The sequence below is a fragment of the Gopherus evgoodei genome, chromosome 13, assembly GCF_007399415.2.
Source record: "Gopherus evgoodei ecotype Sinaloan lineage chromosome 13, rGopEvg1_v1.p, whole genome shotgun sequence".
NCBI lineage: Eukaryota > Metazoa > Chordata > Testudines > Testudinidae > Gopherus > Gopherus evgoodei.
Genome location: NC_044334.1, coordinates 8,046,055 through 8,070,523, shown reverse-complemented (window position 1 = coordinate 8,070,523; position 24,469 = coordinate 8,046,055). Strand labels below are relative to the sequence as shown.

General features: G+C 37.6%; 1 protein-coding gene across 6 annotated transcripts in view; it reads left to right on the top strand.

Moving 5' to 3' along the window:
• MPHOSPH9 (M-phase phosphoprotein 9) overlaps positions 1-24,469 on the top strand; it is a 46,118-nt gene that overhangs the window by 8,953 nt on the left and 12,696 nt on the right. For 5 of the 6 annotated variants that reach the window (XM_030582476.1, XM_030582473.1, XM_030582475.1 and 2 more), the window contains exons 3-15: positions 107-254; positions 4,733-4,822; positions 8,013-8,536; positions 10,014-10,140; positions 13,507-13,597; positions 14,688-14,794; positions 16,353-16,475; positions 17,131-17,585; positions 18,816-18,974; positions 19,058-19,145; positions 19,946-20,161; positions 22,890-22,937; positions 23,499-23,563. In XM_030582476.1, the coding sequence (XP_030438336.1) occupies positions 107-254; positions 4,733-4,822; positions 8,013-8,536; positions 10,014-10,140; positions 13,507-13,597; positions 14,688-14,794; positions 16,353-16,475; positions 17,131-17,585; positions 18,816-18,974; positions 19,058-19,145; positions 19,946-20,161; positions 22,890-22,937; positions 23,499-23,563 (2,241 nt within the window). The remainder of the gene's footprint in view (positions 1-106; positions 255-4,732; positions 4,823-8,012; positions 8,537-10,013; positions 10,141-13,506; positions 13,598-14,687; positions 14,795-16,352; positions 16,476-17,130; positions 17,586-18,815; positions 18,975-19,057; positions 19,146-19,945; positions 20,162-22,889; positions 22,938-23,498; positions 23,564-24,469) is intronic. The other variant, XM_030582478.1, reaches the window with a different exon arrangement.

The window sequence follows — 24,469 nt, the reverse complement described above, 5'->3', positions numbered from 1 at the left end:
TCATTACCAAAGGCCTTTGTATTACTAGTGTATTATTTTGAGTACTGTTGTTGGACAACATCTGGCACAATAAATAATTCAAATGTTTCTCTTCATGTTTCAACAGTAGTAGTCCCTCATCCAATCCAAATGGAGTTTCCAGTTTCTCAGGGAAGACCAGCTGCTCTGTAATTCCTGTTGAAGTGCTGGCCTCCTTTATGCACGATATACAAAAGAGTGGAGGGACAGACTCAGAAATTTTGAAGAACTGTGAGGTATCTGATGTTCAGTTTATTTTTTAAGTTTATATTAATGTAAAAAGGTTGCAGTATGGAGGACCGGTCTAATGGTGCTATAATTTAGAAATAAGACATGACAATGTGTGTTTTGACACTTATTTAGGGAACTGTTGTAGAATGTAGTACATACTAGTGTAATCAGATACATTGCTGTGCCTTATTGCAATCCTAGCTTGGCTTTGAATGTCTTAATATTGCACAAGTACAGATGTAAATGTGTTTGAAATGTAATAGACTTTTTTTTAACATTGCAATAACTTTGAGTCTAATTTTTAAACCTTTAAAAAGCACTGAAATTCAGCGTAAAATCTTACATCAGGGTAACTGCACAGTTGTTAGCAGAGTTACTTCTACTGTACAGTACTATGAAATCAGAATCCAAACCAAAGTTTAGAAAAGTACTAGCGTGAGTCATTAGTTTTATTTTCAAGAAACGATTAGTGTGTTTGAATTGTGGCATCAGTGTGTGTAGCATTCTTCAACAGAGGTCAGGTCACTTTAGCTCATTCTTGATTAAAATATAAGTATAAAAATAAGATAACGTAAATAAAACCAAAATCATTGGTGCTATTTATAAATTTGATAGTTACTTAATGTTTTAGAAGTCTTTCACATAATTTTATTAACTTGCATTGGTTTTAGTCTTTTTAAAATCTCTAATGTTATTGACGTAGTAGCACTTTGTAGCGATGGAAATGTCTTGAAATATTATTAATGTTTTACAAAAAAGTAGCTTTATTGCAAGTCCAGTACTTTTTCAGAGTTTCATGACTTGACTTTTTAACATAAATTCTCCCAAACCGCTAGGCAGAAGTCAACATCTTGATAGTGAATAAGAGATAGTAGGTAGAGTGGGATATACTGTGAAAGGCTTTGAAAGAGCTTTTGCTGGTATGAACCTTAGACAAATATTACTCTGACTGGAACCAACCCCCTTATTGAATGATGGGACTCAGGATTTTTGGACTGCGTACATAATGTATGTTTGCTGTTTGGAACATATTCACCCTGAAAACCGTTGGTGCTCCTGTTCTCTTGTCACGTGAATGACAATGAGAATTGAACCAGTACAGCATTTTTATGTCAGGACTCTGTGAGACATGTGGGAGTGGTGCTGCCAAGATGATTATTGTTGTCAGTAGCTACCAGTGTGGTGCTCTGCTCTTCTTCAATGATGATAAGAGTTGGCTGCATGCATGTTCCCTCTGTGTGCTGCCCCGGCTCTTAGCTGATAGCTGACACAGCAAACCCTGAGAGAAACCCCAAAGACCACAGACGCTAGTAAGGTATGAAGGAACCCGAACCAGGTTTATTGTCAAACGAAGCACAGTAATAGTTTCCTGTAGACTCTACAAGACATACTACGAATTTGTGTCCCCTGGCAATGGACTGGCTCAGTCAGTGGCGGGACTTTCCACTGCCTCCTAGGCCAGACAAAGATGTGCACTCCAGGACCTACTTTTATACAGTTACAGGACAGGTTACTCATCCTACTGATGTATTGAGGTACAGCCCCTTGGCTCTTTAGGGTTCTGTCTCCCCCTTTGATCATGTTGTTTCAAACAAACAGATCTATCCATCATGCTGTTCTTTTGACCCTGTCTTTAAGATGCACCTGCCTGTTCCTTGTCATCTCTGTGGAGTGTCCTTGTATCAGGATGTCCAGGTGCTATCTTGGCACAAGTTCCTCTTATTAGCACTTATATGTGAATGCACTTGCTTCTAACAACCCTCTTCTCACCAACTTCTGTGAGCGGGGCCTGCCTCTGGCTGTGGTTCCTGGCCAGTGGGAGCTGCGGGGGCGGTGCTTGGGGCAGGGGCAGTGTGTGGAGTTCCCTGGCTGCCCCTATGTGTAGGAACCGCAAGGGGGGACATGCCAGTGCTTCCAGGAGCCGCGCGGATTGGGGCAAGCCCCCGACTCTGCTTCTCAGCTGGAGTGCCAGAGCGGGGCAAGCCCCAGACTCCCCTCCATGGTGGGAGCTCGAGGTCTGGATTAAAATGCCTGGAGGGCCAGATACAGCCCTGGGCCATAGTTTGCCCATCCCTGCTCTAATCTTTGCATGTGAAAACTTTGAACATGAGGTAATCAACAATTTGTGGGACTGTTTCCAGCCTTCTATTATGGATGCCCCAACAAAGTGCTGGGGAAAAGGTGCACCAGCCCTAAACATTAACGAATCAGTCAACAGAGCCTGGGCATCATAGGAGAACAACATGTGGCTCACTTAAATGGGAACTATGAAGAATACTGATGGCTCAGTGCCTTGCATAACACAGCTTTAAAGCAGGACCATGAAATGTTTTGGGCAAATAAGGCTCAATTGATGGAAGCGTCATTGGCTGGAAATGATTATGCTTGTCTGTTAAGAACTGTGCACCTTAAAAGCTGGTCCACAGAACAAATCCTCGCCCGTGAAAGATGGACACAATAACATACTGCACATCGAGGCAGAGTGTCTGAGTGGATGGAAAGAACACTTTTTCAGGAGTTTCTGAACCATCCCATCAGAGCTGCTGATATGCAGCCCCGGGAGGATGCAAAGAGTCCAGTAACCACCCCTCCAAATAGAGGATGTTACTATTGGGAAGGTTCAAAGTGGAGCCTATAAGCCCAAGAATTGCTGTACTGCTGGTATTTGTGGTATAGCTGATCAAGCACGGTTGGGATTCTGTCTTGGAATGGCTGACACATATCAACCAAGTATGGATTCATGTGAAACTACGCGATGACTGGGACCGTGGAATTATTTTGGAAAGGGAAAGGTGATTGTCTGGTGTGTTCAACTCACCATGGCATCACTTGATGTTCCATTCCAAGCAAATTCATGTTCATGCTGGTTCTTCTTGAGCATGTTAAGCCCACCATAAGGAATCTGTGACCTCGACAGCAAGCCAGGTTTATGCCTGGCTGATTAACCACAGAACAGATTTTTACCATTAGACAAATGATTAAAAAAGCCCAAGAATTTTGGTGTAGGAAGGATGACATGTATATAGCTTTTATTAATATAAAAGCTGCTTTTCACTCTCTGGAGCATTGCTCCCTTTGGCTCTGCCTGCAAGATGCTAGTGTGCGTAACAAATTCCACAACCTTCTCATAGGTATGCACTGCCACAATGAAAGCTGTTTGCTTAGGTACAAGTGTGTCCAACTGGTTTGAATACCACAGAGGCATTTCTTAAGGGTGCATGGCTGTCCCTGATCTGTTCAATGCTGTTGTTGACTGACTGACTGGAGGCCATCACTAGCTGCATGAAAGGGGTAGTACTGCGTGATTTTGGCATCATAGACCTGGAATATGCAGATGATATGGCTGTACTTGCATTCTCATGAATTAACCTCATCAATGCCCTGAATGTATTTACAAAAGATGCAAGTAAGCTTGGTCTTCTAGTCAATTGAAAGAAGACCAAAATGATGTAAGTGGTTGATGTATCTCTACCCCATCCCATCATAATCAATGGACAAGAAGTTGAATTCATCAACTAATTTGAGTATCTTGGTTCTGTTGTCACCAAGGAGGGGAGGTTGCCTTACTGATATGAAACATCAAATTGGCAGGCTACGGGTATAATGAAAGCTCTTTGAAAGCCTCTGTTGCATCAGTGGGACTAAGATGTGTATCTATTAAAGCAGCAGTGGCTTCTGCCTGACTCTGTGGTGGACCAGGTTTTAGAGACGCAAATGTGTCAGCTGGATGTTTTTTACATGAAACCAATGATGTATTGAAGGCATATGGTGGATTAATTACGTTATGAATGAGGCTGTTAGGTGTTGGACTAACCAGTCTCCAGTGTCTGCCCAAGTGACTCAACACTGGCTCAGGTGGTTTGGCCATGTCCTTCATATGCTGCAGGCCATACCAGCCCGCCAGCTTTATGCATTTAATCCAGCAAAAGCTAGATGGAGAAGACCTTGAGGATGGCCTTTTACATACTGGAGGGATGTTATGGCTTCCGACCTTGCTTTTCTCAGCCTTAATATAAAGCAGGCTGCAACCTTGGCAGGAGAGTGGGCTCTCTGGAAATGGGTGATATGAAGTGTGCACTCTACAGTCCATGAGCAAGAGAATGAATAAATAAGTAAATACCTTGAAAGTGAAGACAAGCAGCTTATGTTTGATGTGATAGAGAAGGGAGAGCCAATGGAGAGATGTTAAGAAAAGAGTAACATGATCTAATTTTGCAGAGAACACTTTTTTTTCTCCTTTTATTTTTTAAATAAACTTTAACTAGAAGTGTCTTTTTTTTTTTTTTTTTTTTTTCTGTCTGTGTTTGCGTTTTGAGTGTCACTTCTTTTTCTTGGCTGTAGTTGTTTCTCTAGCTGCTATTATTATTTGTATTACAGTTATAGCTAGGGGCCTCAACTGAGATTGGGGTCCCGTTGTGCTGCTAGAGTAAAAGGAATAAGGAAGCAATATGATTTTTAATTATTTCATTTTATGGTTTAATAGACTAGGTGGATACAGTTATTCAAACTGGTGGAGAAACAGTGTCAGGAGCAGATTGTTGTCCAGCAAGAGCAGTTCCATCACCAAATCCAAGTAAGCAATTATTTGTTTATGCTGCCTTTTTAGGCTGACTGCTTTTTAACGTTTAGATCTATTTTTGTATGTTTACAAAACAGTACAACACTGTATCATCCACTGCTGTTGTATTTGTTCTGTGAATACATGTAGGGCCTGAACGTTGTTTCATATGTGCAAATTTTAGTCAATGGGAGTTGCGTGTTTGCATATTGTGGGAAAATTGGACCTCTGATGTTTAATATACATGTCTGCAGTACCTTATCACCTGGCTGTTTAATAGTGTACATTTTTAGAAAGGGAAAAACAAAGTGGGTGTTTTGATTCAAATTGTTCTTTTTCATAAACATGTATTTTTACCAAATATACAACAAATGAGATTTTTATAGATAACTACCATTATATGGAATACATATTTTTCTAATTTTAAAATATTATTTGCTCTATTTCAGAAAACATAATCTGAAACACGATTGTCTTAGTTATGTGGATTTTTGCGCATAGTACAACATTCATTGTAATATTTTAACAGTTATTTTACGTTGACTTGGGGAACCTCCTTTTCTAACAATGAAAAAAATGATTCAGAGTGTTAAGATCTTGTTGTCAAGATTCAATTCTCCCTCATTCTTGTTTCACAATAAAATCAGACTAGAAGAAAATGTAGGTGTGCGCATACGAGAGAGAGAATATTTTAATATACATATACAAGATTTAATATCTTCTTCATTTTGATTGCTGTTTTTTTCCCTTCCCTTTCCTAATGCGCTCTACACTAGTAGTAAGCAACAGTTCCTGAACTGATAAAATTAACAAGAGGTACTGTCCTTTTCTTCTATCCTATCTCCTATTGCCTCCCTATTTTTTTAAAATATTTTTTGTCCGAACATTTTTGTCCCACCCGTGTCCTGTACTCTTGTATTTCCTTCCTCATGTTGTAGAGGTTAATTATCGTTGTTGTTGCTCTTGCTAGCCTTGACTAGTACACTATGTTGGCTTTACCGGCCTTGCTTTTACTGATAAGAGGGCCTACCTTTGCAAGAGCTAACTCTGCACTTTGTGGTATTAGCAGAGACTAGCTGCATGAATTGCCACACTGTTCAATATAAAACCGATGGCCCTAAAGCTTTTCTCAATTGCTCCAGTATAAATTAGGAGTAACTCAATTAAATCCATCACAAAGTAAATGGAGTTACTCAAGATTTATACTGATTAACTTAGAACAGATTTTAGCCCAGCGAATCAGTGGAAAAAATATGGGGAGAAAACACATTTTTAATAAGGAGACAAAACTTGTACCATAGCAAGAAGCTTCTTTGATATTTAGTACCACTCGGAGATATTTGATTTGCTGTGCTGTCAGTGACATTTTAACTCAAGGGACAATGATCCTGAGTTCGGTTTGGAATCACTACAGGGCAGATCCTCAGCTGGTATAAATTGTCATAGCTCCGTTACACCAACTATGAATCTGCCCCAGTGTCTTTCAGATAGTGTGACCCACTCCCATCCTGATATAATGTACCTAAAATACAGGTTTACTATAGGTCTGAACATTTCCAAAAGATAATTCAACATCTAGATATTATGTAATATTTTCTATTGCTTTGGACCTTGTGGAGTCATTTCCAGCTGTGCAAAGTGGGTGTAAAATGCTGCCCAGTCAGAATGGTAGTGTTTTACACACTTTCCACAAATGTAAATGCCTACACGTGGTGAAAGGCAATGGAGAATCTGACCCATTTATGTCTAGTTCCTCCCCACCCACAGAAAGAAAATTAAAACAGAAAATGTTGTTGGTCTTGTGATCCAAATCACCAGTGGCCAAGGAAATTTTAATTTAGGACAGGAACTCCATCCTTGAATCTTTGTGGACAGAGAGGGAAAGAAAAAGACTCAGCTGAAACCCTCAATAGTTCATTTTTATCACAAGTTAATTAAAGCTAGTGGGCCTGATCCTGAGAGGTGCATTACAGCTGCAACTCCCACTGAAATCAGTGGGTTTTTCTGGCGCTTACTTTCTTTTGGAATCAGGGCTTGTTCTTTTTCAGATTTTTGGACAGAAAAGTTTTTGTTTAATATTTTAATGTGTCCTCTCCAGTTGGTATTCATATATAATTGACCTGATGTGGCTTCGGGGAGAAACATTAAGGAGATTTGACTCCTGTGCACAGAAAACTTATTCAAGTGTATGGGAGTTTAGTATGTTACATTTCTGGAAAACAACTATAGACCCTGATCTTGCAATGCATGCATGAAGGACCCCTGTGTACATATAGAGCTTCACTGGCTTCAGTGGGGATACAGGTTACAGTTCTAGTGCAGCTCATTGCAGGATCATGGCCACAGGTACCAACACAGATCTTGATAAAAATGTTTGGTTACTCTTTGGAACTGTTCCGGTACATCAACAATTTTTAAATGGTGTATTATTTCCCAGTATACTGAAACGGCTCTTTTGGAGACAATCTAGACTGAAAGTTAAATGTTTGAATTCATACTCTTTTAATTCTAACAAATCTATATAGATAATCTAGTTAGTGTGGATATTTGTGACAGCATGTTGTACAACCATAAGGCAAACACACAAAAAGTAAACCGCTGTGTCAAAATGAACTGCATAATATAAATTTATTACCCAAAATGCATACTTTAAAACAGAAAGTTCATAGAAAATAATCTTAGAGGTACGTTATTTGTATTACAGTTAAAGCTGAATTATAGTTTCCACTTCCATTAAAGCTCTCCCTCTATTGTCAGAAATTTATAACTTGGATATAAATTCTTTTTAAACCTAAATTTAGCAAACACGTTCTTTGCCCTGAGACAAATTGTTTGCCTATTTTAAAGAATATAATTAAACAATTTATAACTCTGTATTTAGCTGATACATCTCAATAATTCTGAAGGCATATTGGATACACACATGCATGTTTTTAAATTTATAAGTGACTGCTAAGGATAGTCATTCACTGCTTAAGAGTAAGATTTTTCTTTCACACATTTTACTGTTATGCATAGGACACATGTTTTTATTTTATGCATGATATATCTATATATTGAAAAGCCTTAACCAGGAATTAGTTCACATAAGTTCACTAATTCCAAACAATGAAAGTTAACGTAAGATGCATCAAAATACAAATGGGATTTGTGGCACAATTGTATGGTAAAAGCATTTTATCTATTCATCTTTTCTTTTTTTTAGTGTATACAGAATGAGATAAGACACTTAGTGAAGTTGCAGAACAGTAATGCTTCATGGGATTCCTTCAACAGCAAAAGTTCTCCCGCTAAACATGCAAACAATTTCTCTTCACTAGAAAGTCAAATGGGGTTTTGTTCTGAAACCTTTGAAGAAACTGGGTGCATTGTCAATCAACTTAAATCTAATGAAGCCGAAAGTCAGCCAAAAGCACCTGCTGAGCATCAAGGGTGTTGTGTAAATAGTATTTCAATGAACAGTGGGTATGGTATCCTTTCTGCATCAGAACTGAATCCTAGGGAATCTAAAGACATTAAGAAGTGCATAGGCTACCCAGAGAAGATTTCAAAAGGACAAGGTGATGCACCCGTGACGAAGAAGGATTCAGTTGCACCCAATGTACAAACTAAAAAAGAATTTCTACAAAAAAATGAGAAATATTGTCCATCACTAAAAGATAGTGTCTTAGATTTTCCTGCTGAATTTGAGCACGAGGTTACTGAAGGTCATTGTGGAAAAACAAACTGGTAAGTGACAGACTTCCCAATTAGTAAATTTAGTACAGTGTGGCGCCATTCCTGTAAACACACATGAGTAACTTTATGCACACAAGTAATCCCATTGAATTTAATGAGACTACTGGCATGCATAAGTGTGCTGTGCTGTTTGGCATATGGTCAAGTTCATTTATCCCAGCTTTTTATGTATTATACATTTCTTGCCTTTTATGATATTTGAAATGCTTGTCTGTTGTTGATATGGGGAGACAAATGCAGTGATATATTTCTGATTACAAAAATGAGCTAAAAACACATAGTTGATGCACAGCGTTTTCATTTATAGATTGCGATTTTAATGTATTTAAGTGTTGAATGTCTGCCTGTATGGGATTAGTGTGCTGCTAGCTTGTGCAATGGCAGCCTACTCATCGTTTCCTGTGTGCATGCATTGTAGTGTCAGTTGGACTATCGTGAATCACAAAAAAACCAAAATTTGTTGTTGGTTTTTTTCTGCTGTACCCAGCAGAATGAAAGTTCAAAGAGTAAGAAGAACTTTTCATCACTGATAAACTGACATTAATGTCAAAATGTTTAAATTAACTTGTCTGGTTGACAGTACATAATACCATATATAGCTGAACCTTCCCTTTCAGTGAGGTGGAAATGGGAATGTGTGATTTTTTTGCTCCATATTTATATCCTCTGGGTGTGAGTGTGTTTCTCTCCCTCATCCTTCTTTCACTGGGGTAGATTCTGATAACCTTGTTCATGATGAATAGTATCTTAGCTCCATGAGTTGTTCCATTGAAGTCAGTGGGGCTCGTACAGAGTACTACTCATCATGAGTAAAGGTATCAGTCAGTCTCTCTCTCTCTCTCTCTCTCTCTCTGTATAACTTTTTTCTTTCTGTATCTCTGTTTGCATCTCTCCTATTGTTACAGAATGACTTGGATTGGAAGGGACCCCTAATAGTAGGCTATGTGGCCATGCCCCTGACTAATGTTGTGATTGAGTCTGAAATACATTGCTTATGGAACTAGCTAGAATTCCACGGTTCTGGTCAATTTCAGCCTATAGCCAGTGTGCCACTGTTAATGTAATTCTGTGAATTAACATAGCACTCACTTGGCTGATTGTAATCCACTGTGTGGTTACTTGAACTGACCAGGAAACACTGTGTTTGTCTAAGTATGTGTAGTGCCTCTGTTATACATAAGTTTTCTGTTGTGATTTGTGAAAATATAGGAAGTTTGATTTTAGATTTATGGGGCCAATAACTTTCCTTATCAGTGCTTTTTCTGGAAGTCAAAACACAGAAAATCAAAGTGGTATCAGTTAGTTATTTCTCACTCTTTCTCAAGAATGTACATGGACAATGAAACTTTGATATCTGTGTTCCACATTGAATGGTTTAGCAAGAAATGAATTTCAATAGAAATTATTTTTATGTTACTATAAAGGTAATAACTGTTATGTGGGTTTTTTTCTTCTTCTTTCCATGTAGTAAATATCTAACATCATGGGCACAAAGGCTGAAACAAAACCAGCCGAAAAGAACAAATACGGAAGAAGAAGAGTACATGAACTCTGTGCAAGGAAATGATCAAGCAAAGAAATTAACATTTGAGAAGGTAAGGATGTTTCTACATGGATGTTCAATTAAAGCTTCAGCTTTGAGTTACTTTTTACAATATGTACTTTTGTAAATGATCTTGTACTTTGCAACTGTTTGTGTTGTATTACATCCAAAAATCTCTCCCTTCAAAATATAGGGCCTAATGTGAGGTGAAATCCTACAGAGTTGAGGGCACTTAGCACCTCCTAGGCCAGATTGGGCCCATGAGCAACTGGGAACCACTGACCATTTTTATTGGTCTTTTATAATAAAAGTCATGGCAGTTTTTTCTTTTTTCAAGCATTAGTTAATGCATGCTCAAGGAACTTTGTCCATCCCCATATTTGGCTTCCCTAAAATTAAACTGCCTCATGAATCCAGTTACAGTATGGGGTGCTAAAACACACACAATCACCCCTACCTATGAGAAAAGTTTGGGACACTGAATTGGATATTCAAAACCACTTATTGTAATGTATGTAGTTATGGCCTTGGTATTTATGCTTTTTGTGCTGTACCTCTAAAATTATTTTAAAATGTTCATTATACAGTCTGTCCAGAATACATTCACTCTTGTGTTGCCTTCCATATTTCCTTGAATAAAAGTACCAGCTGGCATGATGTTTTTAACCTTAAAGGAGCAATATGCAGTATAATAATTTAAATGCTAATCTCAGAATCTGGTCAGAATTCAACTATGATGCTTTAGAACGATGGTAATTGTACTAATAATTGTCATACACTTCTCTCCTGACACCATCTTAAGGAAGAAATTCCTACACAGCTGTTTAATGACTCCACCTGCCAGGAAGTAGCAGCCTTGAGGATTGCTTATCACCTGGCTTTATAAGGTGCTGCCTATTCATTTTCCTTTTAGTCTCTTTGCTGCTCTGGAAGCACTCAGTTGAGATCTCTTCATTTTTCGTTCTCATGCCTCTGAAGAGGACAGAAATTTAAAAAGTGATGTTAAGAAAGAAGAAAAAAATTGGGGGCAGGGGAGAAGAACATGTGATGCAATGACTTGGGAAGGTTTTTCTGCTTTGTTTTGGTTTTTGTTCCTACTTTCCCATTTAGCAAATCCTCCCCTTTTTCAATCCTGAGCTATACTGAGCTCTTCAGTTCTGCCAAGTAGCATAGTTATTGAGCTTCCTGCATTTGGGCCTGTGCATCATCAGTATGCCAAAAGGGGCGGGGGGCTATCCGAGGTGATTGGAATGTCTTCAGACCCATGTATGTTCTTGAGTAAACTTAAATGTACTGCAGGATAGTATTTTTGTCTTGATTAGGTGTTTCTTCACTCTTTTCTCCAGCTCTGCTTAGCACCTCTTCTTGAGGTGTACTTCCCACTCTCTACTCCTTTGTGGGTTGGTGCTTTTTCCTGGAAAAAAAAACCCCAAACAAACTCCGCATATATAGCTTTCGACTCTTCCCATACTTTTCTGATGGTTTTGGAGGGAGTTTAGCTAGTCTTCAGTCTTTCTGTTGGGCACCCTGAATGTAAAATCCAGTTTTGTGTGTTCTGCAGGAGGAGGAGGGGTAATGGATTGTTTGATGTAATTCTTAGAAAGTACAAAACTTGAAGTTGCAGCCATTAGAGATGTCTCCCAATAAGAAATTTCTTGGAATCACTTGTAAATGATTGGTTATCTGCAATGTAAAAACGTTCTTTTATGCCAATATGTGTATTGGTTATTAAGGAAAGTAATATACTACATTATACGGGACATGCTTTTCAGAAAACAGCTTTATATAGGTATCACATGTATTGAAATTTAGGTAAGATTGTATTTTTCATAGACTGCAGACATGCTTAGTTTGACTCCTTTACGAGAAAATATCTTTGAGTTACTAGAGTGCAAGTTCAGCATTTCCGAAGAACAATACAGGAATTGCCAACCTAGCCTAGTATCCTGTCTCTGACAGTGGGCAGTACCAGTTGTTTCAGCAGAAGGTTCAAGAAAACCCTGCAGGTGGGATGGTGCTCTCAAGAATGATGCTTTATATACCTTCCAAAACTCTTAATTTTTAAATATTAAAGGTGGGTTTGTAAATTAGAGACTCTGTCTGTTGATTTCTGACTCCCATCTCGAATTTTACCCCCAAAAGTTTTAGTTTATCAATGTACTACATCAAAGGTCTTGCAGAGATGGTCTTCAGTGAGAGTTGCATTAGTTGGCACCTCTTTGGATGAAGTCCCTGGTCATATCCTAGTCGTATTCTGTTTTAGCAGTGTTTCTTCATTACAAAAGCTGTTTTCTTTCACTGAAAGTAAAACAATTTTTGAAGTTTCCCCTAAGGAGTTTTGAGATTCCCAAGGCTCGCTCTGTTTGATTCCAGGCTCTTAAACAGGGTCAGAAAGCTTCGAGCACTCTGCTGTATTGTTGGCTTTAAAGATGATGCAATTAAATTTGAAATCATCTAGAATACCTTACCAGTGCACAAAAAAGGTCATTTTACTAGAGTTTTGACAACTTCATGGGTTGAGATGATAAAAGCTTCAATAAAACACATTTGTGCAGAGCCATACCGGTTCATTTGCCATATTTTCCTGTACCTTCTTAAAAGATGGGACTACTTTTTTTCTATGGATGCTTATTTTTGTCAGAGTCCTGCAAAGACCTCAACCTCATTTAACTACTCTGTACATCAGCTTAGTGAAAGACATTTCTTCCTTTGATTAGGGAAGAGGAGAGGGTTATGACGAAACGAAAATTGAAATTTATTTGCTGTGGTCTTCTCTATTCTACTTCCCACCTCTTTTGAGGTTTTGTGTCACTTTGTATTTTGTTGGGGTGGTTGATTAGATTGTCATCACTCAAAACTAAGGGTGTTGATGGTGTATTATAAAGTTAAGAGAGTATTTACCTCCTGATTCCTGGTAGGTGGAGTCATAACAGCTGAATGTAAGAAATTCCACTCTTAGGATGAGGAGAGAGAATAACACATTTATTGGTAAGTAAGTCGTCTCTATAACTGCATCTTTTATGGAGCAAAACTTCAGATGACTGTCAAGCTGACAATGGGAGAGTTCTTAGTTTTGTGAAATTTCACAAAACCACATTCAACTAAATGTATCACACTTGAATTAAATAGAAAGTTGGTTCCCAAATGTGTGTGTGGGTGTTTTTGTTTTTGTTTTGTAATACATATAGTATGCTGTGTGTGTTTGGCTGCAGCTCATTGAACACAAAATATCTGGGCTTCGATATCAATTCAGTTGAATGGATATGAATCATGTTATTAAACTAAATTTTTAATTCAATGTTTGTTTAACAAAAAGTGTTTTAATGCAATTTTTTGAACTGGTGCACCTTTATTCTTCCTTTTCTGCTTTTTAATTTTATAGTCCATAAACCATATTCTTTTCCCTTTGGAATTTTAGACTAGTGTTACTGCTGCTGCTTCACCGTCTTACACTTTTTACCTCAGCCAACCAAATGAAAGTCCAAATTCCTTAGCATCTGACGCTTCAGGTATAGTTAATTACTAGTTTATTACTAGTAAAGCCTGACATTCCATTCTTTTTTCTTTTGGATTCTCAATATTTAGAATTCAGTGCTGTAACAGTTACCATTTCTGTTATTTATTTGCTCTAGGAAATTTGTTTCTAGCATTGGCAGGATGTTGAACCCACATAATTCTGATTATCATCTTGCTATTTTCCCACTTCAAACCCTTGATGAGTTTTGCAGCCAATATCTCACTACAGCTAGAATTAGGCTGTAAATCAAAGGATCTAAGGCAATATTTCAAAACCTACTAGGACTAAAATCACTATGATGGATTAGTAAACTATTTCAATTGTCGATCCTGGTCCAGTGATCAGAGGGGGTATGGAAACTTGGAAGCACCACTGCTGTAAGCCTAAAGCATGTTTCTATACTCTTTCCCCAAATATGTGAGCAGACTGTATAGACCTGTTTTTGTCAGTCAGACCCAAACAATCAAATCACATATTTTGATCAGAACATAATGCAAATATGTTTTAGGAACAAGACCAAGTACAGAAGTACATTTATGCAAATTTACTACATCCACACATAACCAACTGAAACAGAACTGTGAATCGAAGGCAGCAACTTGGACTTGGGGCTGTTTGTTTATCCCATTGATTCTGGGGCTTCTGGAGGATTTTATTAGCTTACTCCAGAGTGCTGATCCAAACCAAGTAGTAGGCAATTCAGAGTTATGTCTAGGGCTAGATTCTCAGCTCTAGCGTACATTCTCATAGTTCCATTGACTTAACTAGGTCTATGACAATGTACGCTAGTGGAGGATCTGTCCCCTAGATTCCAAGGAATAAGCCCAAATATTTTCACTAATTTATTGGCACTGTTTCTGGAGTAGTATAGTGTAATACTAGTGTACTTTTGTTAACACCTCTTCATGCAAAACACCAGTTGCTGCTGCCAAGGATTTGAAGTAAGATGCTTAAGTAGGCACTAGTATTTAATACAATGGCTATATTGGCTATGAAAATAACAGCTATATAACAGACTTAACTATTTTTGTTACGCAGAAGTGAACTTAAAAATTGTGATATCTTTTATTTTTGCTTCTTAGGACTTACATACTGGAAACTAGATGAAAAGGAAATGTATCACTCTTTGCCTGAAAATTTCAGAAATGAATTTTCTAGTATTTTTGTCACACAAGTGTCATCTGATCAGGTACTTTTTTGTTCTTGCTTTGAAAATCCTGTAATTGTTCATTGTTTCCCATTTGTTCTTTACAGTCTGCAAATGAGTCAAATCTCTACAGTCTGCCTGCTATAGGGACTATCTAATTTCTTTTGTGATCTTATGGTTGTTGAGGTCATAGAGGTGCTGAGGCTACCAATAGCAGCCCCCTAATTTAAAGAGAAGTGGGTAGAGGCTAGCATGTTTAATGAAGGAGCCGGAACTCTGGCTCTCCCCCTTTCCAACTCTTAATAAGATAGCAACAGAATCTGACCTTCTAGAGTATCTCTACCCTGCCGCTTGGTGCATGGCTCCCAGCCTGGATAGACAGACATGGGCTACCTGTACTTGAGCTAGCAGTACAAACCCACCCAACCCCCTGAATCGGTACTTGGGTAGCTCACCCATGCCACTGCCTTTGTTACAATGTCCACACTGCACCAGCTCAAGCAGAGCTTGCACGTCTGTCTGCCCAGACTGGGAAGCATGCTCTGAGCCTGTTCCCCACCCTAAGGCATGCTGCAAGACCTCCACTCAGCAGGTTTTTGAGAAGGAGTGCATGGATGAGGTTCTAAGTGAGTAAAAGAGATAATTAATTGATAATCCTGACATGTTGGGGGTGTGGGAAATAGATTTCAGTAATAACCGGTTATTTTGTAAGGTTTCTATATATCATATTGTACATTTCTCTAGAGTTTAAAAAATAAGTAACTGAGACACCTCCCAAACAATTGCATATAAACTTCATTAGTAATTAAAATATCTTTAAACCCTGGGGGCCTGAATGTCTTGTCACTCCAGTGATTTACAATATTATATTTACTTAGGTGGTCTTATGTAAGCTTTGGTGCCTAAGGGAAGACAAGAAGGTGGATAGACAATCATGAATTTACCATAGCAATCCTACTTAAAATGATCCATTTTCATTTGGATTGAGGGTGGGCTTCTGTTATTTAACCCAGTCAATTACACAGAGAAGTAAACTTCCCCAGGGAAATGTCTTTTTTGCTATTAACTCACACTCTCAAATTCTGCTTCTTCATTATTCACTTGCATCTGATGAACTGCTGTGTTGGGGTCCTGTGAGGTGTCAGGTGGAGAAATTGTAGTAAAATTGAGGAAAAGGCAGAAGTGCTGTTCTTCAGCCATTCACGACAGGATTGCCTCTCCTAAGTGTTTAGCCATTATTGTTTTGAATGAGAAGCAACCAGAATATTTGTTTTATTGAGCTCCTCATTATCTTCAGTCTTGTAATGTCTACTGGAAACTAATCTGCCTTTAACATAGGTATAGCTGAGAACAGTAGAATTAAAGTTACCATCTACTTTTTATCTTGTTTGAATACTTCAGGCATTCAGGGGCGGGGGGGCTTATTGTTTACTAAGGATTTTTAGATATAATTGAAAGCTCAGTGGTTTTACATGGGTGCATTGAACAAGCCCTTCCTAACTTCTTCATTTTAAATTAAGTGTATTAGGTGAAGATTGCTTACATATCCTGGCTGTTTTAATCAGGGAAACAATTAGCTATTTTGTTGGGTTTTTTTAAGTCATCTTCTAGTGATGAGATGAAACCATCGTTGAAGGATATTTATTATAAAAAACAAAGGGAAAGCAAGCAGCTGCCAGAATGGAATCTCATTTCTCCAGCCCAGCCAAGTCACCCACCAGAGGTAACATTTATTTGCACATTAATGCCTCCTGTCTGAACAGAAACATTTGGCATGTTATGAGGTTTCAGATTGGTGGTTCGCTCTCATTTTCAACTCACAGACCAAGTGCCCACTCTTGAAACAAAGGCAAGATGTAGGTTGTGCAGATCTTCATGGCCTTATCCAACTGTATCAAACGCCATGATATCTGATTTTTCTCTTTTCTTCCTTGAATCATCAACGAAATAGTTAATGACAATTTAAGAGTCAACCTTGTTAAGTTTCAGAAGCAAAATCCCTTGAAATTATTAGGAACAGACACTTTCCTTGCAGCTATTGTCTGCAGAGAACATGAGTCTTGGGCAGATATCACTGAATTCGATTACATTTGGCTCACACTTTAAAAGTTTTCTTCACAACTACAAGTTCTAGAGATCACTCCTCTTTTTAAATGAAAGCCAGGGAGACAAGTTGCAGCCACCAGAAAAAAATGCCAGCTCATTAAGCTGTTGCAAGTCTATCCAGTTCTACCCTTGTGTATTGCTACCAAATAACTGTTGTCATACTACTTTTAATAGTTTCTGCAGTAATTTGTATCTCCTTCTAATGAAATAAATGATGCTTCATTCATAAATCCAATCATAGTTTATTAGTATTGTAATTATTCATTTCATAGGTCTTAACACTAGATCCAACATTGCACATGAAACCCGGTGAGCAGAATCCAGGACATTGTTTTGTCAGTACTCTTGGTGAGAAGACTCCTTTTTCTCCAGATTCTATAGTGGATCCCACTTTTTCAAGTCATTCTGACACCGATTCATTTTCACATACAAGCAATATAACTTCACCTCAGCTAGGTGGTTCTCCAAAATATACATCCAGCACTAAAGTTTTACATTTGGACCCCTGGGAAAATAATGCATTCCAAAATGAAACCAAGATTGGCTGCTTTTTTCCAATGCCAAATGCAGATACTAGTAATGATCTGTTAATCAACACTGAGGATGAAGAAAGTTTAACTTTAACTCCATCTTCGATCATCCAATCTCAGCTTCCATGTGGTGACAACAATTTACCAGAATATAATATTTCAGTGACATCCTTCGAAGATCCGGTGATGTTGTCAAAGTAAGCGTTTTTTGGCTTTTGTCTTATGTAAATTGTCCCTTTTTTTTTTAATATAAAAATAAAATTTAAAAATATTAAAAGTTCAGAATAATGGAGGGAGAAGTTGGACTAGCTCAAAAAACCACTGCTAGAATGTCACTTAATGAAGGTTTTTTGGGTAATAGAGATTTGTGCATACTCTCTATGAAGCGACTAAGAACATAAGAATAGCCATACTGGGTCAGACGAAAGATCCATCTAGCCCTATATTTTGTCTTCTGACAGTGGCAATGCCAGGTGCCACCGAGGGAATGAACAGAACAGGTAATCATCAAGTGATACATTCCTTGTTGGCAATTCCCAGCTTCTGGCAAACAGGCTAGGGACACCATGTCTCTCCCATCCTCGCTAATAGTCATTGATGGACCTATCCTCCATGAATTTATCTAGTTCAAAAAAGAACTATTATTATCCTCATTTTACAAACGAGGAAAAACTGAGGTTCAGAGAGGTGAAGTGACTTGTCCAACATCATGCTACTGGGTGTGAGAGCCATTAGAACCCTGTCACCTCATCCCATGCACAACATTAAACAGCTTGCACAGGAGGTAACATGACTGCTAATGTCTCTGTGCCTCTGTCACCATTTATAAAATGGAGATGATGATACCTATTTCACAGTGAATGTGAGAATTAATATGTATAAAACCCATTTTATCCCTTGAAATGTATGTATTCTTATTTGTGCCACCCTGCTAAAAGAAGCAAAGAGCCACACTATCCAATGAAAAGCAAATATCCCTTCGCTCCCTCTGTTTAAGCTATATTGCTTTCCTCAAAGAGCAGCAGACCCTGTCTGTATAAGGGAGGGGGGTGTGTGGCTTTTCTAAGGGATCATATCTTGGTGGTAGTTTTGGAGTTTTCTTCTGGCTCTCCCCCCCTCATTTTAATTTAACATGCATATCTTCTATTGGTCTGTGCAGGCAGAGAGAAGAAAAGCCTTGAATTTGTTACTGTACATATCTACATATATACAGGCACTGAGAGCTTGATCCTGCACCAGTAAAACCAACTTTCTCCATTGACCTCAGTAGGAGCAGTGGCTAGTCCTGTGTGAGAGAAGTCCATGTAGTAATAAATATGGCAATGTTTTAATGTTAGGTTGCCAGTGGATGGTAATGTAGACTAGGGTAAGATTTACATTCCATAATGTGGAAAAAAACAATAATTATCTGTTCATTTTAAAATCAGGATTAGGCAGAACTTGAGGAAAAAACATGCCCGACACATAGCTGATCTACGAGCTTATTATGACTCTGAGATCCATAGCTTAAAACAACAACTTGAGGAAAGCCATAAAACTGCTTCATCTGAAGAGCTGAAGAAAATCAATCAAAATCTTGTTGACAGGTAATATTTGTGTTTGTGACTATAAGGGAAAGGGGTTTTATTTATACGTTCTTTGGTAATTTTTTAAAAATTTATGCCTCCAGGTGTGACGAGTTAGATGCTGCTCTCAATGAAGCTAGTACTCGCATGAGAACCCTTGAAAATAAGAATAATATGCTGGAACTGCAAGTGGTAAGTATACATTGTGGGTAACGTGGATTGAAGTTGTTAAGTGAAAAGGTAAGAGTGTGCAACTGTTAAAAAATATAGATTAAATTGATAGTTATGTTGGCCTCATCCAGTATCATATCATATGAACAGCCAGCTCATATATGCATAGATACTAAGTTCTGCACCTTTAGAACCTCTTGATCTACAAAATCCCCATCTTTTGAGCATCATTCCTCTGTAAATGTTTAAACTTTATTATCTGTAAATAACCCTATCCCCCCACCTTCCTTCCAATTTTAGCAAGAACTAAAGTTCACCAATAAAATATTAGACATGTTTCTGATTTTTTTTTCTCTCTCTCTCAAAAAAAAAGAGGGGTGGGAGGCAAAATAATTACTTCCTTTTCTTATTTTACACATGGGTGATAAGGCAAATTCCTTGTGTAGTGAGGCAAAAAGAACTATTCCTTTACCTATATCTACCCTACTCTAGATTGTAAAGGCACAATTGGGCCAAAATATACGAATCCTCCTTTCATGACCCTCAGCTTTCCTGCTAGGCCAGGGCCTGTTCTTTCATGGCTATACAGCAAACCGGTTCCTTGCTAAAGAACAGGAAATTGGGTTCCTTTTCTTGAATCTTATTTTTTTAGTCTAATGCATTGCACAAAGAAAGTAGCTTAAACTTTTTTTCAGTTTCTGTACATTATTAAAAATTAACTTCTGCTTTCTATCCTTGTAAGATTTAAGATTATAACTTTAATATTTAGAGACAAAATTGGTTAGGTAAATGTTTTAATGAACCTTGTTTTTGTTTTGTAGACAGATTGGAGAGAACGCTTTTATGCAGTCAGTAATACTTCCAAAGTTTTGCAAGAACGTATTGAAGAAATGCGCACAAGTCATAAAGAGAAGGATAACACTATCAGCCGACTAAAATCTAGGCTTAAGGATCTAGAAGAAGCATTTGAACAGGCTTACAAGCTGTCAAATAATAAAGATGCCAGGTTAAAGGAAGAAAATAAAATGCTTCAAGATGTAAGTGAGAAAATTAATTAATAATGGTTTACAACTGCACAATATTCCATGAACTGTAAAAGTCCTGGATGCCTTTGGAATAACTCTCAAAATGTACTGTAGCAGAACCTTAAGTGACCAGCCAAGGAACCAGGAAAATTCAGTCCTGTGGAGATGTCAGTTTAAATAAAGGCTGAACTAGATTACACTAGAAATATAATAGATATTTTAAAATTGTTATTTGAGACCAAATTGTTTACTCAAATTGGTCACTAGTGCAGATTTGATTGTATTTTCTTATTATTGTACATACTAAAAGAGTATGTATAGTATAACTCATCATGTATTTTTATTACTTTTTAAACTGATAGATCATTTTACTGACATTATAGAGAAATTAAGTATTATTTATACCCTTCAAGTCCAGATGGCTAGGTGTTGTTTTGCAACAGCAAGGAGACAGATCTCTAAAGACTCTGCCTACTCAGTTTCTTTTCTGTCTCCAGCAGTCAAATAGTGGTGCTAACTTAGCTTACCATCTGGTGTCTGGTAAGGTAACATTTTCTGAACTAATTTTAGAATAAGTTTCTCATTGATTTTTTTTTTTTTTTAATTCACTGGGGATGATCTGATGTTTTGTATTGTAACTCTTTGTGGTTTGTTCAGATTTTCTGTCCGACTGCAGACCAAATTAATAGAACCTTGCTTTCTGACTTTTTAATTATTATTTTATATTAAAATTAATCTTAAAATGTTAAAATTAATATTAATATTAAATATTTAAAATTAATATTAACATTTACAGAATGGAGGTTAGCAGTGTGAAAACATAGTGGGAGCTTTAGCTCCCTTTTTAGGATGGGATTCTGAAAAGTGCTCTGTGTTGGCCAAAATATTTCCTTCTTAAGTCAGTGGGAAATTTGACCATTGACTTCACTGGAAGCAGAGCAAAGCCAGTATTAAGCACCTTTGAAAATCCCATCTTTGGTGGGTAAGTAATTTTTGTTTCCTTTTATCTCTTCAGTGGTTTTTTCTGATTACTTTCTTGACATTTGTGTTATAAGAAGTTTTTATATTTTGTATTTTTAATAAAATTCATTTTAGAAAAAACGAACATACTCCAAGCAGGATAATGCTAAAGCACACAAGTATTATTAGACAAGTAACAAACTGTTAACATTATTTGTGCAAACAAAAAGGACTGCCAGTATTTTAGAAATAAAGTCTACGAGGGAAAATCTGACTTTCTGGACTTATCCAGTTTGTGTTCTGTTTATACATATGCCCCGAATATTTAAAAGGATTTCTGCCATTGGGAACTGGAAGAAAAAAGTGAACTGAAAACCAAAATAGCTGTCAGCAATAAAAAGGACTAACTCTTGAATAGAGACAACTATATTGATCAATAAACTTGAATTCATTAAGATCCACTCCCAAAAATCATTTCTTTATATTGTTCAGCAATACTCTTCTAGACTGAAAGACACCTCTCAAACTCTTTTTAAAGCTTCAGCTCAGCAAAGCACTGGATCCGAGGTCTTAAATATGTCTTAAATGGTGTAGATATTCTTGCAAGCATCCTGCTCAGTGGTGACTTTTCACCCATTGTGAATGAAGAGATCTATATTAAATATTTTTTATGTGTTGCTGGTCCCAAACTTGCAAATTGTTCTGTAACACTGCATTTGTGCATAGCCCCATTGACTTTAATGCAGCTCCATAGGTAGGCAGAGGTGCCTCGATGCAAAATAGCATGCAGGATGGTGGTTGTAGTCAGAAGATTGCTCTATGTTAAATTACGTAAGTCCACATCCTGCAAACTCTGACTCCCATAGATAAGCTCCTGGGTCTGCAGGATCTGGCCCATAATTCTTTCCGTGTTAATTTTGTTCAGTTTACATTAAAAAGATTTTTCATTTTTATTCAGCCTTTAGTCAGTTTTATTACGTTATCTGGATTGCAAATACTCCAGGGGACTATGTGTATTAAGAAATCCTGTTTCCACTGGATTTTTGTGTGTGTATGTAAATTTGCAATAGATCGTAAAGCTTCATAAAACAAACATTTAACAAACCCTAAAGTTCAGGCATAGCTGATTTGGCAGTATGTTTTCAACTTTTTGCCTCTAGTAAACTATATTCATCAGTTCGAATAATTTCTACATTTAAATCTTAATCAAGATAGTGCAAGGGACAATGAATTGAAACAGGGTCAGGGATATAAAGTGCCTCCTTACTTCTATATGCTCTTGCTGGGGCCCAGCGTTGGAAGGAAAGCCGTCTTCATGCAACTTCTACTTCCACTCCACTTGTGTGCTGGTGGGCTGGTGCGGGCAGCCAAGTAATGGTTGGCTTATCCCTCCAGTGTGCCACCCACATCAGCTGCACTGGCGCACAAGATGAAATAGTCTGCTGCAGACATAGACCAATAGCAAACCGGTGTACTAAACCACCGGAGCAAATGGGCCAAGGAGAGAAATTTAACTCTCTTAAATCACAATTTCCTCATGTGTCTGCACCTTACATTTACAATCAGAAATATACAGTCTAGCCTTAGCATAGTGTAAGGGAGAAAATATGCTACAATTCTTATTTTGCTTGTAGCTAAAAGGCTTAAACTTAGTTTTCATAATTGGACTTTTGCTTTAGGTCAATAACTTTTTAAAAGAAATTAAAATGCATATCAGATTATAAGAGTTTAGTTTTCCGTTATGTTTTAATTTTACTACTTGCAGTTTTTGTTCTTTTAGCTTCGGGGAGAATATGAATCACTTGGAAAAGAACATGAAAGAGTAAAGGTAAGTAGGCATGGATTAATTTTATTTAAAAACTGTTGAGTAAAAATCTTTGTATAGTTTTAATAGCTATATAATATAGGAGTGACAATACCAGAATGTCCAGATATCCAACTATAAGTGAGAGGATAATATTTGAATCAAGGGAACTAAAGGCAGGGAAAAGTTGGAACGGCCGCAGTATTAGGCCCAGATATATCACCATGGCACAGAAATACATATTAATTGAATATTTTAAGTATTTAAAAAAGAATTACAGGGATGAATCCATATATTTTAACAAATGGCTTCCTAGTATGTTTCCAATGTCATAGAAGGAGGAAGAACAAGGAGTTCAGAGTACATCAGATGAAGAAGGAAATCTTATTGTTTATATGATATTCTAATCCTAGACAACAAGAGTATTGCAAAGTCAAATGGAAGTCTAAGGATTTTGTTTTAACGTAACTCCCTTTCAAATAAAAAGGTGATACAAATTGTAATTTTTCGATATAGACGAAGTTACTCATTTTTTCCCTTATAGAGTGTTTGCACTTGTTACTTTTTTCTTTGTGTATTTTACAGGATACATTGAATGCAACTGAAAATAAATTGGTTGATGCAAACACCCAGATTTCTGATTTGAAAAGGTAAAATGTGAAAGCATCTTAGTACTATCTTAATAGTGTGAATCTAGCTTTAATGCATTTAGCATTTAATCCTTGATAATGAAAATTACTGCAGATCTTTAGATCCAGTTGCAATTTGTAAAAATTAATGAAGCACCTTTGTACAGATATTGAATAATTTTCTGTTACATTGCACAAATTATAAGATCCTACTTATTTTACAACACTTCAAACATTTTTTTCCCTCATCAGGACCGCCTCTCAATCTAGAACGAATGGGTTGCATCTCCTCTTTCTGTTGTCATTCAGTTCAGCCAATCCACTGGTCAAGCTTTTCATGCCAGAGTTCTCTCCTCAAAAGCCCTCATCTTCAGCTAACCAGTCTTTGATCTGGTTTTCAGGAATGTGGATGTTGACAGGAATTTGCTGTTCAAAATTATGGCACCTAGGCACAAAGAAAGGACAGGAAGGTGTTCCATGTGTAGAGCAGGAATAATACATCCTATGGCTGTCCCTCCTGCTATCTAGACCTCTCTCCTGGCTGATAGAACTGCAATCCATTGAATTTACACTTTCTGGATATGCATCAGGCAGGACTCATGACCATCAAGAGATGAATGTCAGGGCCAAAGTCCAGCCAGTATTGTGCATGGCTACAGACTGTTGGAAGTCTTTGTCTCATGTTTCGCAACAGTTCCCTTGCAAGCCTGCTAAACAGAGCATTCAGGGCGGCCAGCAGGGGAAGAGGGACTTTACTCTGGGAAAGCTCTAGTATAGGCCGCACAGGATTTCTTTGATCTGACTTCTCTTGGTATGTGACTCACTGTGTTTCTCTTTTGTGGGTATGTGCTGTCATCCCTTCCCTCCCCATGTTCATCTGAGGATCTGGAGTCTCGCTGTTCATATATTTTTGTTTGTTGTTTTTCA